Source organism: Microtus oregoni, unplaced genomic scaffold (assembly GCF_018167655.1).
Source record: "Microtus oregoni isolate MIOR12 unplaced genomic scaffold, Mior012 000029F_ref0000214, whole genome shotgun sequence".
Classification (NCBI taxonomy): Eukaryota; Metazoa; Chordata; class Mammalia; order Rodentia; family Cricetidae; genus Microtus; species Microtus oregoni.
The window spans coordinates 23,769,025-23,784,578 of NW_024543088.1; the positions used below are offsets into that span (position 1 = coordinate 23,769,025).

At 44.9% G+C, this 15,554-nt stretch overlaps 1 protein-coding gene across 4 annotated transcripts in view; it reads left to right on the forward strand.

The window, feature by feature from the left end:
* Vps8 (VPS8 subunit of CORVET complex) overlaps positions 1–15,554 on the forward strand; it is a 225,342-nt gene that overhangs the window by 37,055 nt on the left and 172,733 nt on the right. For all 4 annotated transcript variants that reach the window (XM_041678171.1, XM_041678173.1, XM_041678172.1 and 1 more), the window contains 6 exons: positions 5,295–5,419; positions 7,005–7,091; positions 9,496–9,563; positions 10,638–10,791; positions 10,896–10,955; positions 14,606–14,713. In XM_041678171.1, the coding sequence (XP_041534105.1) occupies positions 5,295–5,419; positions 7,005–7,091; positions 9,496–9,563; positions 10,638–10,791; positions 10,896–10,955; positions 14,606–14,713 (602 nt within the window). The remainder of the gene's footprint in view (positions 1–5,294; positions 5,420–7,004; positions 7,092–9,495; positions 9,564–10,637; positions 10,792–10,895; positions 10,956–14,605; positions 14,714–15,554) is intronic.

Below are 15,554 nucleotides of genomic sequence, written 5' to 3' on the forward strand. Positions count from 1 at the left end.
ATGAGCTCTGCCCTAAGCAAAGTGGTTTGAGCCTTCCTTATCCAAATGCTTGGTGTCTGGAGTGCTTCAGATTTTGAGTCTTTGTGATTTGGAATATTTGCATAGACTTTGCAGGTTGAAATCTCTGATCTAAAAATCTAAAATTTAGAATGCTCCAAAAACCTGAAGTGTTGCAATGTCAGTTTGATCAAGCTCAGGAAGAATTGGATTCACAATACTTTTGATTTTGTTTGGATTGGGGATGCTTACCCAGTACTATGGCAAATAGCCTTTTTTTGTTTTGTTTTGTTTTTTCTAAGACCAAGTATCATTTTGTATTTTTGGTTGCCTTGGGACTCACTCCAGTAGACCAAATTTGTCTTGAATTTGTGACAACTGCCTGTGCTTTCGGTGTTGGGTGTTGAGGTTATAGGTCACCTCGCCCAGCTTCTGTGTTTCGTGATTCTGGACCTAGAGTCCTCTTAATTAATATCTAAACTATATTGCTGCTGCTAACACTAATTTCTTGCATTTGTGTCACTTGATAATGCTCAGATTGTTCATAGACATTTTGTTGCTCAGATTTTAAATTCTGTGAAGCGTGCGGGAAAAGTGATGGTCTCATTTTATATTTCTTGACTGGGTCACCTCCTTTATGACATCAACACTTTTAAAATATTAAGTCAACAGTGGTAACCAGACATAATTTTATGCTGCTTTGTATTTGAAAGTAGATTAATTTACTATGAATCTAATACATTTTTTTCCCACTGCTAGACAGTGGAGGAATAGAGCTAGCTTTCTTTTAAAGTTAACAATTCAACAGGAGCCTGGGCAGAGTTCTCACCCTTGCTTGTCTTTCTGCTGTGTGTGTGCTTTTCCCTGTCCCTGTAACTGCAAGCTGTCAGTATTTAGAAGACGTTGTGCTATTTCATCCCAGCACTCTCCAGCTGTGCAGCTCCATAGGGACTACGGGATGGTTAGCTCCGGTGGCACATGGTTAGCTCCGGTGGCACAGAAAGCCAGCCACTCTTCTTCCCATGGCATAGCCTCTGCTACCTCTAGACAGGCTGCTCACATCAGGCTTGGCATACCATAACAATGGGGTGTGTAAACGCAGAGTAAAAGCTGAAGGATAACTTCGTGGAGTCAGAGTAGATTATGTTTCATATGTAGTCTCCTGCCACCATCTTTGCTACTTGAAAAATGCTGTGCATAAATATAACCGTAAGTTAGTTTTCGGTGGAGACTTGGTCATATTCTAGGTACACTGAATTTGTCCTTTGTATTTATCATTTTACTTTAGTACTCTATCCTCTCATTGAAGCAGTGAGGCGATGGGCTGTTCTCCACATTGCATAGATGAGGATGGGGGGTTAAGTGAAAGAAGGAAACAGCCCTAAAGCTGCCTCTATGTATAGTTGCAGTGCCTGTAACTCTTTAGTAGAGGGGAAATTGAAAGCAAGACTTCACAGGCATGATACCTTATCACAGACACTATAAAAACAAGATAAAAACATGGTAAAAACCAAGGGAACAATTGAGAATCTTTTCACTGACATGAACTGTACAATATAAAGTTAGCATATATTGCAGGAGTGACCACGGTTAGTAATTGAGTTTCTTTTTCTTTCCTCTCTTGGCTCATTTTTATTATGTGGGAACTGTAGGCAGGGAAGCTTAGGCATTTCTGGCTTTTCTTTGGACAGGGCCTCATATAACCTAGATTGGCCCTGTACTTGTTATATAGCTGAAGACTGTCTGAACTCCTGATCCTCTTCCCTCTGCTTCCAAGTATTGGGGTCATAGGCAGACACCATTACACCTGGGTGTGCATAGGTTTTTATGTTACGGGAGCTCCTTCTGCTCCTTCAGCCAATAGCCGCTGAGATAACAGACCACTGGGCGATGGTGGCGCACACCTTTAATCTGAGCACTTGGGAGGCAGAGGCAGGTGAATCTCTGTGAGTTGGAGGCCAGAGCACGAGCAGAGGGAAGTGGCCGCTTTTTTAAAGGGAGAGAGACCACGCCCCAGTGGGCTGGTATCTCAGCAGCTATTGGCTGAAGGAGTGGAATGAGCTCCCACAACATTTTTAGATAGATCTTTCCCTTGTCTTAAGTCATATACTATCTGTTTGATCAGATTTCCCTGTTTTCCTGCTTTCTCTGCCACATAAGAGTACTTAAACCAGGCAGTGGTGACTCATGCCTTTAATCTCAGCACTTGGGAAGCTGAGACAGGCAGATCTCTAAGTTCTAGGCCAGCCTGGTCTTTAGAGTGAATTCCAGGACAGCCAGGGCTTCACAGAGAAACCCTGTCTCAAAAAACCAAAAGCCAAAACAACCCAAAACTTAAATTGGGGTTTGTGTGTGCAAAGCAATTGCAAGTATATTAGAGCATCAGGACCTGTAAGACATGGATCCCAAAACAGAAAGTCTCAGTGCCATTGGCCACCACTCTGTGCCTGGAAGGTAGGAAGTCCGGACTTGGGGACTTGAGAGTTGGTGTGAAATTTCATTATCAGTTCTTTGCTCTCTGTGTGACTTAGATTGGTAGTACACACAGAATACCATTGTCCAGTCATGGTTGGTTTGCCATCCAGGGTGTGGATAGTCCTCTAAATGTACGAGTAGATAGGGAAAACCCAGCTGAGGGAGTTTCAGAAGACAAAAGAAGCATAATATCCTAATTAGATGCAAGAAATTCTAGAATAAAAGGTTTTAATAATAAGGGTTAAATTAAAGATAAAAATTAGGGGGAGGCTAGCTTGAATGTGTGTGAAAATTGTAATTATGATTCTGGATGTGAGATAAAGGTAGAACTTTTAAAACATACGAGACCTTGTATATTTATGGGTTTATTCTTTTCAAATATTTTCCTTGGGAGTTTGAAATCTGCAAAAACTTAAAAGCCGTTGAGTATTTTCTGTGTGCCCGCTGCAGTTAGTTTATGAACCCAGAGTTTTTCCTACAGGGTTCATATTCGATGGGAATGACACCTACCCGGTACTGCAGCTATGCCTGAGAGCATCCTCCAGGCTCCTTGGTGACAGGCAGCTCTTACAGTTAGGGCTATACTAGTGAGAGCCACGGGGATGACCATCGGGTGTTCCGGAGTGCTAAGTCACTCAGTCTTGGCCCTCAGAGAGTCATGCCTGACAGAGGAGGAAAGCACGCGTGGACTTCCCAGGAGTGATGGAAGCCCAGCAGGGCAGGGGCAGCTCCGGGCTCTGCACTTTGTTTGCTTTTGGTTCCTTGAAGCAGTTGACTTTTCTAGATGCACTTTCTTATATTCAAAGATTATTAAGGGTCTATTTATGGTCTGAGTGCCTGTGGAGGCTGGAAGAGAGCAGCAGACCCCTGGGACTGGACAGCCACCCTGTGGGTGCTGTGAAACAATCCTGGTTCCTCTGCAAGAGCAGCAAGTGCTCTCAGCCCCTGAGCCATCCCCCGGCCCTCATTACATTTTTTTTATCTTGTTGTTTTCATGTAGGGATAATCACGAACTCTCTACAAAATGAGCTTTGTCTAGGAGAGGACCTAGGATAATTGTATTTAATTGTTAGGTAATAACATTTAATGAATACTTTCTACGAAAACTTAAAAAAACAATTTTTAAGGTAATTTAAACATCTACTCTAAAATTTTTTTTTGTTGTTGTTGTTTTTTTCGAGACAGGGTTTCTCTGTAGCTTTGGAGCCTGTCCTGGAACTAGCTCTTGTAGACCAGGCTGGTCTGGAACTCACAGAGATGCGCCTGCCTCTCTACTCTAAAATTTTGCTTTCACTATTCAGTTCATTCGCTTGGTTAACCTTTTCTACATAGATAGCATAAATGTAAATTTAAACAAATTCTTTTTTTTTTTTAAGGGTTTCTCTGTAGCTTTGGAGCCTGTCCTGGAACTAGCTCTATAGACCAGGCTGGGCTCGAACTCACAGAGATCCGCCTGCCTCTGCCTCCCGAGTGCTGGGATTAAAGGCGTGTGCCATCACCGCCCGGCCCTTTAAGTCTATTTTTAATAACAAAACATGTTATTTTCTTCATATGGGTGTTTGTGCACTACATGTGTGCGGTGCTTGAGGTCAGAAGAAGGGGTAAGATCCCCGGGACTGGAGTTACAGACTCTCATGAGCTGCCATGTGGGTGCTGGGAACTGAACCTGGGCCCTGTGGAAGAGCAACTGGTGCCCTTAACCACTGAGCCAATTTTAAATTAGTACATTTTGAATTTTGAAGTTTAATCACTGCAGGAGATCAAGGGTATAAGTGATTTGCATAGCAGGGTGTGATAGCGTGTGTTTTATTTCCCTTGCTTCTAGAATTAGCTTTTCCTTTATCAATTAACAGTGATCATGGCTTTGTCCTAAAGTTCTCAACCCATGTGTCATGATTCCTTTCGGGACTGAACCACCTTTTCACAGGGGTCGCCTAAGACCATCGGAAAGCATAGAAATTTACTTTACGATTCATAACAATAGCGAAATTATAGTTATGAAGTAGCAGCAAAAATAATTTTATGGTTGGGGGTCACCAGTGCCCTCCGTGGGGCTGGGAATGGCTCAGAGGGTCAGAGCACACCCACTGTGTGAGTAAGTGGGTGTGAGCTCAAGTCCCTAGCTCCCATGTAGAAGCTGTGTGGCCAAGCCTGCCTCTAACTCAGGGTTGGAAGGTGGGACAGGCGGATCACAGGAACTTTGTGGACAATCAGCGTAGCTGAACAGTAACTTCAGGTTCAGTGAGAGCCCCGTCTCAAAATATGGGGAAGAGCAATATTGAAGATGCCTAAGATCCTCCCGTGGCATACGAATGTACGGGCATCTGTGGCCATAGACACAGACACACACACACACACACAAGCACACACACACCCTACAGACCCCATAGACACAGACACACACAAAGCACACAACACCCTACAGACCCCATAGACACAGACACACACACACACCCTACAAACACCATAGACACAGACACAGACACACACAAGCACACACACATCCTACAGACCCCACACATGCACACACACACACAAGCACACACACACACAAGCACACACACACCCTACAAACCCCATACATGCACACAGACACACCAAGGCCCTCTCCCCCCCTGCACACAAAGAAGGTGGTGTTCCCTGTATCCTAACATCTTAGAAATAGAAAAGGTTAATTATAGGATGAGGCAGCTTCGAGATTGTTGGTCTGTTTAAGAAAATGTATTTTCTTGGGGGTTCCTGTTGTGTCACCCTCGGGTTTGGATCGTGTCTTCTTGTGGGCAGTAGTATTTTATCTCAGGGTCCGATGCGCTTGCCTCTAGATCAGAATCAAGCCCTGCGCCTCTGCCTGGGCAGCACGAGTGTGGGAGGGCAGTATGGAGCCATCTCCGCCCTCAGCATCAACAACGACTGCTCCAGACTTCTCTGTGGCTTTGCTAAAGGACAGGTAAGGTGACGGCTTCATTGACCCTCAAGGTGACGTTAAAGTGGAATCTAAATAGTTTTAGGTAAATATTTTGAAGAACAAAATGCATGTTGTGTGTTATGAAGTGATGTATCTAGAGGCGACATGCCTGTTAGTGCCAGCCTGGGCTCTGTTAGTCTGACCTTTGGCTTATTTAGATTTTTAAAATAATTGTTACAGACTGAACTAGACTTTGTAGCTTTCATATTCTAATGGTGCTTATCTTGGTAGATGGCTTTTATAAAATATATCCTCTTCTGGTAGTAGTACGTAATTGTGGTTGCTTTTATTTGTTTTTGATGAGAGAGAGAGAGAGAGAGAGAGAGAGAGAGAGAGAGAGAGAGAAAACACCCGTAGTGTGTGCACATGTGTAAAGTTCAGTCATCCTTAGTTATACTGGACTAGTGAGCCCCAGAATCTTCTTGTCTCCATCGCCAGAGCTGGAATCGCACAACACCTAGCTCCTCTTTTCTTTTCATTTCCTTTCTTTTCTTTTTTTTCTTTCTTTTTTCTTTTTTTGGTTATCCAAAACAGGGTTTGGTTTCTCTGTTGCTTTGGAGCCCGTCCTGGAAATAGCTCTTATAGACTAGAATGGACTAGAAGTTCACAGAGATCTGCCAGCCTCTGCCTTCTGAGTACTGGCATTAAAGGCATGCACCACCACTACCTGGCTGCTTTGTTTTTCTTAAAGATTTATTTTTATCTATCTATCTATCTATCTTTTGTTTTCTTTTTCAAGACAGAGTTTCTCTGTATAGCCTTAGTTGTCCTGGAACTTGCTCTGTGGACCAGGATAGCCTTGAACACACAGAGATCCACTTGCCTCTGCCTCCTGAGTGCTGGGATTAAAGGTGTGTGCCACCAACATGGAGTGATTTATTTTATTTTAAACTATGTGTGTGTGTTTTCTGTGTGGGTATGTGCACACACGCACAGGCGCCCACTGAGATTGGAGGCGTTGGATCTCCTTGAGCCGTTGTGAGCTTTCTATGTGGGTGCCAGGAAGTGGACTCAGATCCTCGGCAAGAGAAGCAGTGATTTTTATGGCTGAGCCTGCTCTCTTGCTCCCTGAAGCCCTTGGCGTTTTTATAGTTCTAGGGATTGAACTCAGGATCTTATGCTTACAAAGCAAGAATTTTGCCAACTGGCCATCTCCTCACCCCTTGTGGCTACTTTTAAAACCACTCTTCCCATCCCTGTGCTCTTGGGCAGTGGTTCTGTCAGGTCCTTCTTTGTGGTGACAAGTCATGGTTTTTCTCCTTCCCTGATCTCTGTATCACAGCTGGCTTGCTATGACACCGTTTATATGAGTGTTTAGTCAGTTCTCAACAGATTGACTTACCAGAAATGGTAAAATCGAAGTGTTAAATGAACCAGGCAGAGGGAGGGCCCGTGAAGCTGACATGGAGGGCTCTAATGGAGTCTCAGCTAGTAGCTGTGTTTGAACTTGATGGCTTTTTCCCTGCAATGTTTATAGACAAGGAATAGGTCATTTCAGCCAAAAGGCAGGATATGTAAGAGCAGAAAAGCAATCCGTTTGTTTTTAAAGCCCTTGCCTGTCTTACAGATCACCATGTGGGATTTGGCCAGCGGGAAACTTCTCAGGTCAATATCAGATGCTCACCCTCCAGGGACAGCCATCTTGCACATCAAGGTGACGACGGCTTCTCCTCCTTGTGCTAACCATCTTCGTTGCCATGCCTCTGTAGCCACATTAAACTTTTTCATAACCAGACATCCCTAAATTGATTTAACACAAAGCTGAATATGATTTGATGAACCCAATGATACTTTCTCAAGTTCAAAGCCAAAGATGGGCTAGAGTGAAGATAACTGGCTTCAGGTTGTACTGAAGTCAAGCAGCAAAAGGACCGACCTGATCTGATCCCATCATAGGTGTTTGGCAGCCGAGAAGCAACACGCTTCTAAAAACTCATTTGGAGATTTTAGACACTCTCTTCACCCTGTTCAGTTGGCCAAGACTTTATTGCTGAGGGGTGTATGGCTGCCCATTGTTGGGAGTGCCTGAGACTCCAGGCACCAACTGTGGAAGAGCCAGGGCTTGGATTATATTTAGAAGTGAATCGTTTGGTTTATTTTCTTTCAAGTCTCTAAAGGAAAAAAGCATTAAGGTCGCTGTGTTGGTTTTTTTTTTTTTTTTTTTTTACTCTCAGGCTTGAAAAGCATAAAACTGACTTAGGTAACAGGCTTCATTTATAGTTCATGTGAAGCCTGCCTTTTCATGCTGGCAAGCCCATGCTCAGAAGCATAAAAGGTAAAGGACTATAGCAAGGGGATTCTAAACTCGGCTCTTCTAGATTTAATCATGTGCATACTTGGTTGCTTAGCTCTGCAGCTCTCCCATCCACACACATGCTTTTTAAAGCCCGTAGCATCTGGAGTTTATATATCTGCATCTAGGCTAGTTACGGAAAGCCTTCTGTGGCAGAACGGCATTGAAGCATTTAGGGACGATGAAAACAGCCAAGATGAGTTAGTCCTTCCTCTCTCAGAGCACAAAGCTGATTTATCTCAACCTCTTTTTCTAGAGCGTGTGCCAACTGCTAATGTCTGTGCATGTTTTATTTCTCTTGATAGATTAAGATCTTTGAAAGCAGAATCTATCTGTCATTTATTTTTGTGTTCTGCCCATAGTAACTGCTCAGTAAATGTTTGCTTGAAGTAGTAATAGTGGGGAAAAAGAAGAAGTTATTGGGTGAGACAATAAGAAACAGAGGAATTAAAGGCAGAGGAAAAAGAAGAACACAGATGAGATTAAGACGCAGCTCCAGGAGCTGTGTTGTTTGGGGATGATTTGGGGTTTGCAGTCACGGGCATGAGAGAAAGGAGGTGCAGGCTTCAGTGTAACTGGGGTCGTGGACTAACATCTATTGGTCTTTGAGTATCTAACTCATCGATCTCTGATGTCATCAGCAGGCGTCCAGGCTCGGATCCTGTGTACTAGTGCATGTATATAATTCTCCAAATGTTCTGGACCAGTTTTAAAAAGTCCATACACAAAAAGGAACGATGAAACAGAAACATGAGTGCTCTTCTCCTGCGTGGGAATGGACATCTCATGTTCTCCCCCATGGCAGCTGCTCACCTAGGCTTGGAGAGAAAGGGTGGGGACTTCTGTTGTGTGAGGGGAGGTTTGAGGGAGTATTGTACAGTAATTGCCTCTTGTAGCGCAACTCTCTCTCAACAAAAGCGGCTCTTGCAGAATGATTCACTAACCATCAGGCTTTGTGAGGCAAGTCCCTGGAAATGTTATAAATGCACTATTCCCTTTGCACCCAGTAGCATTTGCCATAACACACCTGAACTCAGGACTGCATCACTGTGAAAGGCATTGCTCTGAGTCTGCCAAGTTAGGTTACAGTCACTCTACTCCGCCTTTCAAAATGGTCGGGGAGTGTAGGGCAGTGGTAGTGCATGCCTTTAATCCCAGCCTGTCTCAAACAACAACAAAAAATCAGGAAGAGTCTCTTACTCAAACAAGTTTATTTCCCAACGATCTTAAGGATCTTATTGTATATGTCTTTATAAAAAGCCGGCAACGTCAGTGTATCCGCATGGTCCTGCTTACTTAATACCAAGTTATAAAACCTCAGTGTAATCACCAAGCCAGGAAATCAGGTTTTTATCGACTGAAGTTAGTTTTTTTTTCTTTTTTAAAAACATTATTTATTGTGTGTGTTTGTTGTGGGAGGGGCATATGGGATTCTGAGCGTGTGGAACTCTGAGGATGTCTTGTAGGAGTCAGGTCTCTGCTGTGAGTTCCAGGGATAGAATACATGAGAGGTCGGACTTGGTGACCTCTGAGACACTCAGCAACCTGCTTTGCTTTTTGAAAGATTCAGTTGTCTTAAAAGTACTGAGCTAGTATTATTGGAAATAAGAACAAATTTTGTACTTTTAAAGAGATGAACCAAGCCAGGGTTATTTCATATACTAAGTATGTATTTTGTTTTAAAAATTTTGTCCCCATGATCTTCTTAACACTTGTCTGGTTCTTTACAAGAAAATAAACTCAGCTAAACTCCTTCTCTGTTTAGTTTACAGACGACCCAACTCTTGCGATCTGCAATGACAGTGGAGGCTCTGTTTTTGAGCTAACATTTAAGTAAGAGACTAATGGACCTTGGTTGGGAAATGGAAAGATTAGCTGTTTAGTGGTTTGAGAGTGAACATGGAGAGGCCTGGAAAGTCCAGGTGTTTGCAGAAAGGTTCTGGCTGTGCTATAGTTACCTGGGGACCTTACAAGACATGTGGGAGGCTAGGCCTGGTCTCCGTGATTCTATCTCAGGTGTGAATTGGGATTCTAGACTCAGACTTCTCGGGAGACTTCTCCATGCTCCCAGGTTAGTGTAGTCCACTCATTTTAGTTTGGGCTCCAAGCCCATTGGGTTATTCATACCTGTAGTAGCCAGGTACAAAAAGGCCTTCTTGCCTTAGAATTGTCCTGTTTTACTTGTTAAATAGGAGTAAAAATTGTCTATCTATCTGGAAGAATACTTGTGAGGCTGAGGTTTAAGAAGTGCCAAATACAACATATCATGTATATTTTGTTTCCATAAATTCTCAAGGTTGATGTCTGTTTCTTAGGTTTTTCGTAGCATCTTAGATACTAGGCACAAAGTAATTGCTGAAACAGTATGAGTCATTTGTCCAGCTAGTGTTTATTGAGCATCTCCTGTATACAGACATTCGTCTAGACACCAGAGTTAGTTCAGAACCAGTCAGAGTCCCGACTCTTTACAGAATAGTTGGTGAGCATGGGGAGACAGGTACAGTCACAAAATAAATGCTCTAACTTGGGTAGATTTGAATGGCGTGAGGAGATAGACCATTGCGCTGGCTTGCACCTGCTGTAACGTAGGGAGTCTTGGGTAGAAGGTGACACATGGTAAGAAAGAGCTGAGTGATCAGAGTCAGCAAATGAAAATCAGTGGAAGTGGATAGACCTCCCAACACAAGGCACACATGGGGGTGCAGAGGAGCCAGCGTGGCTGGAGTATGCCTGCCAGGGACGACGGGAGCAGGAGAGGAATGGAGGCAAGAGCCAGTTCTGAGAGGGTTGAGACGTGGGGAGAGAGTGGCAGATCTGACCTGTGCAGTGAGGAGATGCTGTTGTGAGGACGGGAGCTAGGAGTGGCTGCTGGTCAGGCTGGAGGTTGTGATGTCTTAACGTTTTCAGGAGAGTGATGGGAGTGAGGACATGTGAATCAAGGTGTCTGTTCAGCGGCTCCAAGGGTGAAGTTTGCTGCATCGAGCCCCTGCATTCTAAGCCCGAGTTGAAGGATCACCCCATCACACAGTTTTCACTATTGGCCATGGCATCTTTAACAAAGGTAGGTGCAGTTAGAAGACAGAACTCTAGCTTTTAGAGATGCTGAGCACAGTTTGAGAATTGCAAGGTAAACATTGAAAATAACATATATATTTTCTCCTGTAGATATTGGTCATTGGGTTGAAACCATCCCTGAAAGTATGGATGACTTTTCCGTATGGACGGGTAAGCACGGCTCTGTTCTGTTGGCGAAAGGAAGGGCGAGTCAGGAGGATGGAGGGAGCGATATACAGGGGGAATTCTGTGCAGTTATCCAAAAATCCAGCTGTAGAAGGGAAGTGAGCTCCCAAGGGCAACAGCTTAAGAAAACCAAGCAGGGTAAGGTGGCATTTAGGAGTCGTGCTAGGTTATACTTTGTGTCTTTAATTTTTATGCTTTTCTTTCATGAGCAACGTATCAGCTTGTTTCTAACCTTGTCCAACAGTCTCTGTATATTGCTGTCCTTGTTCTTTGTAGTTATGCCTGCTCTCATGCATGGGTTTCTTAGTTTCATTCACTGCTCTTTTGAGTCAGTAAGACGGGCACTGGATGTGATACTGATGGGGAAGGTGGTATATTGAATGCCTTGCCTCAGTGCCCAAGAACACTGTGTGACGGCTGTGCTGTGTGACTGTGTGATAGCTATGCCGAGTGACAGCTGTGCCGAGTGACGGCCATGCTGAGTGACAGCTGTGCTGTGTGACTGTCTGTGTGACAGCTGTGCTGTGTGACTGTCTGTGTGACAGCTGTGCTGTGTGACTGTCTGTGTGACAGCTGTGCTGTGTGATTGTGTGACAGCTGTGCTGTGTGACAGCTGTGCTGTGTGACAGCTGTGCTGTGTGACTGTGTGACAGCGGTGCTGTGTGACTGTGTGACAGCGGTGCTGTGTGACTGTGTGACAGCTGTGCTGTGTGACTGTGTGACAGCTGTGCTGTGTGACTGTGTGACAGCTGTGCTGTGTGACTGTGTGACAGCTGTGCTGTGTGACTGTGTGACAGCTGTGCTGTGTGACTGTGTGACAGCTGTGCTGTGTGACTGTGCTGTGTGACTGTGTGACAGCTGTGCTGTGTAACTGTGCTGAGTGACTGTGCTGTGTGACTGTGCTGTGTGACTGTGTGACAGCTGTGCTGTGTGACTGTGCTGAGTGACTGTGCTGTGTGACTGTGCTGAGTGACTGTGCTGTGTGACTGTGTGACTGTGCTGTGTGACTGTGTGACTGTGCTGTGTGACTGTGTGACAGCTGTGCTGTGTGACTGTGCTGTGTGACAGCTGTGCTGTGTGACTGTGTGACAGCTGTGCTGTGTGACTGTGCTGAGTGACTGTGCTGTGTGACTGTGTGACAGCTGTGCTGTGTGACTGTGCTGAGTGACTGTGCTTTGTGACTGTGTGACAGCTGTGCTGTGTGACTGTGTGACAGCTGTGCTGTGTGACTGTGTGACAGCTGTGCTGTGTGACTGTGTGACAGCTGTGCTGTGTGACTGTGTGACAGCTGTGCTGTGTGACAGCTGTGCTGTGTGACTGTGCTGAGTGACTGTGCTGAGTGATTGTGTGACAGCTGTGCTGTGTGACTGTGCTGAGTGACTGTGCTGTGTGACTGTGCTGTGTGACTGTGTGACAGCTGTGCTGTGTGACTGTGCTGAGTGACTGTGCTGTGTGACTGTGTGACAGCTGTGCTGTGTGACTGTGTGACAGCTGTGCTGTGTGACTGTCTGTGACAGCTGTGCTGTGTGACTGTCTGTGACAGCTGTGCTGAGTGACTGTGCTGTGTGACTGTGTGACAGCTGTGCTGTGTGACTGTGTGACAGCTGTGCTGTGTGACTGTCTGTGACAGCTGTGCTGTGTGACAGCTGTGCTGAGTGACTGTGCTGTGTGACAGCTGTGCTGTGTGACTGTGTGACAGCTGTGCTGTGTGACTGTGTGACTGTGCTGTGTGACTGTGACAGCTGTGCTGTGTGACTGTGCTGAGTGACTGTGCTGTGTGACTGTGTGACAGCTGTGCTGTGTGACTGTGTGACAGCTGTGCTGTGTGACTGTGTGACAGCTGTGCTGTGTGACTGTCCTGAGTGACTGTGCTGTGTGACTGTGTGACAGCTGTGCTGTGTGACTGTGTGACAGCTGTGCTGTGTGACTGTGTGACAGCTGTGCTGTGTGACTGTGTGACAGCTGTGCTGTGTGACTGTGCCGAGTGACAGCTGTGCTGTGTGACAGCTGTGCTGTGTGACAGCCATGCCGAGTGACAGCCGTGCTGAGGCAGGATTATGCTCCCTGTCTGCGTCTCTGACACGGTGAGTGAGTGTACCCCCCTGCAAAGCCAGTATGAATTAGCAGGACGCATGCTTTCCATGGATTCCATCTCTGATATGTGTTACTTTAGAAGTTGTTATTTTTCAGGAAGTATAGATGATTTTATGGGTTTTGCATATGTGGGTTTAAGTAGCCACACATCATTATCAGAAAAGTTCAGGTCCATACTGAGCACAGACAGACATGCTTCCTTGTCGTTATTTTCTAAATGATGCAGTGTAGCCCGTTTACATAGCGTTTGTGTTGACTTGTAAAGTGGTCTAGAGAGGGGAGAATGTTCATAGGTTATATGTAAACATGGGGTAACCTAGAGTAAATTCCATGTAGATATCCCTTTTCCCTTTCCTTTTGTTTTGCTATTGTTTGTAAGAGATTTGGGGTCTTCTTTGGAAGGACATTGATGAGATGCTGTTGTATTAATCACTGTTCTGTTGCTGTGAAGAGACACCAATACCAAGAAAACTTATAAAAGAAAGCATTTAATTGGGGCCTTGCTTACAGTTTTAGAGAGTGACTGTCATGGGGGAGTGTGGCAGATAGGCAGGCATAGTGCTGAAGCTATAGCTGAAAGCTTTGCATCTGATCCCCAAGAGAGAAGCAGAGGAAGAGGGAGAGAGGGAGGAATGGAGGGAGAGGGGGAGAGAGAGAGACACAAGGTCTGGTGTGGGCTTTCTAAGCCCTGTCTAGCAGCACACCTTCCTCAACAAGGCCACACCTCCCGATCCTTCCCAAACAGTTCCACCAGATAGAGTCCAAGCATTTGAGTATGTGAGCCTGGGTGGGGTGCAGTTCTCATCTAAACACCACAGCCATGGAGAGGGAGGATACAGAGCATGGCTAGACAGCAGCAGTGCAGACATGGCGGAGACGGCTCCTGTTTCCTTGTGGGTGTCCTGTTGTCCTTCCAGATGGCAAGCTGGTGGAGAACATCACTAACATTTCTTAGGTTAGCTTTATTGACTTGTGGAGGTTTTTGTCACAATGTTTGCATCTTTTTGAATGTTTTATTGATGTTTTCATTTATGAACATTTTCAAAAAGATGTTTAAGGAATTTTAATGAAATATCAGTACTCTTTTCATCTAAATTCTACTTTTACTATCTTACTGTCTTACTGTATGGTTGTATTACATATATGTTCATTTATCCATCTTTCTACCCACCGAGATATTTTAGTTTTTTTATATAGGTTTCAGAGTAAAATATGGAAACCAACATTTTCTGCTTTAGGTATTCAGCATGTATATAATTAGCTAGCATTTCGTATTTGTTTAGGTTTTGCTAGTGTGAATTCATATCCAATAAATATACAAATCTCGAGTGTACATTTGTTGAAGTTTCCTGATGAAGGCAACCAATGTGACTATCAACCAGAGGCTTCCTGTGACACTTCCCACCCAGCCCCTGCTCTCTGGAAGCCTTGTGGGAAACTGGGGAGGGCTTTAGCAAAGCAATTATTCAGATGCTGTTTCTCAAACAGATTTCTTACTTTGTCCACTGTGATGAATATTTCCTGTCTCTCTTTTGACTTAGATGGATCCGTCCAGTGTTCCGCTGCTGGCCTGGCACTTTGTGGCTGTGAATAACTGTGTGAACCCCATGCTTGCCTTCTGCAGAGGAGATGTGGTTCATTTTCTCTTGGTAAGCTGCAGTGTGATGGTGTCTGCTGTTCCCAGATTTTCTGGCAATTTAAAGTTGTGTCAAAAACAAAACAAAACAAAACTATGCCACTGTCATAAGTCTTTGGAGAGAGAGTGTGTGAAGCCTGTTTGGTTTGTATTTAGGCTTTCATGTTAAAAATGGAAAAACTCTCTTGGTTCCTTAATCTTTATAGTTTATTCCTTGATTCCTTCTCTTTCAGCTAACAAGTGATTAATGGTCTGTCTGTATGTGTGAATCGCACATGTTTGACTGCGAGCATGTCTGTAGAAATGAAGTCTGTGTGTTTATTTGTTAGAGAGCAAGTGCCGTTTACACAGGAAGCTGACAAAGGAAGCATAGAACACTCTTTCCCACAGCTTACCAGAGGGCAGGTGAAGTGCTGAGCTGTTTATGAGAGTTCAAGTTGTTGATCAGAGCACATAGGATGCCTGTGGTGGCCTGTGAGTGTGGACTTCAGTCCCAGAGCTAAGCATGTGCCTGCAGTCAGACACTGGTCGTCTTCCTCAGTGAGACAGGTGCACCACTGTGCACTTCATTTCTCGGGCCAGAAACCTTTCAGGTCCCTGCCCCCTTCGGTGTGCTCTGTCACAGTGTCCTGTTGACTCTCTCTCTATTGTCTTGACTTTTCTTCCTTTTGACCCCGTCATGGCTGATCACTTCCCAGTGTAAACCACACGCGTGTTTGTCCTAAACTCTGCAGGGCGGGACTTCCCAGCTGGTCTCCTCACTCACGCCGACACCTCTGTCAGTAAAGCTCTGCTATCTGCCGCTTGCCCTAGCTCACGATCAGTGCTGCCTTCTCTGCCTCCCCGACCCTGCT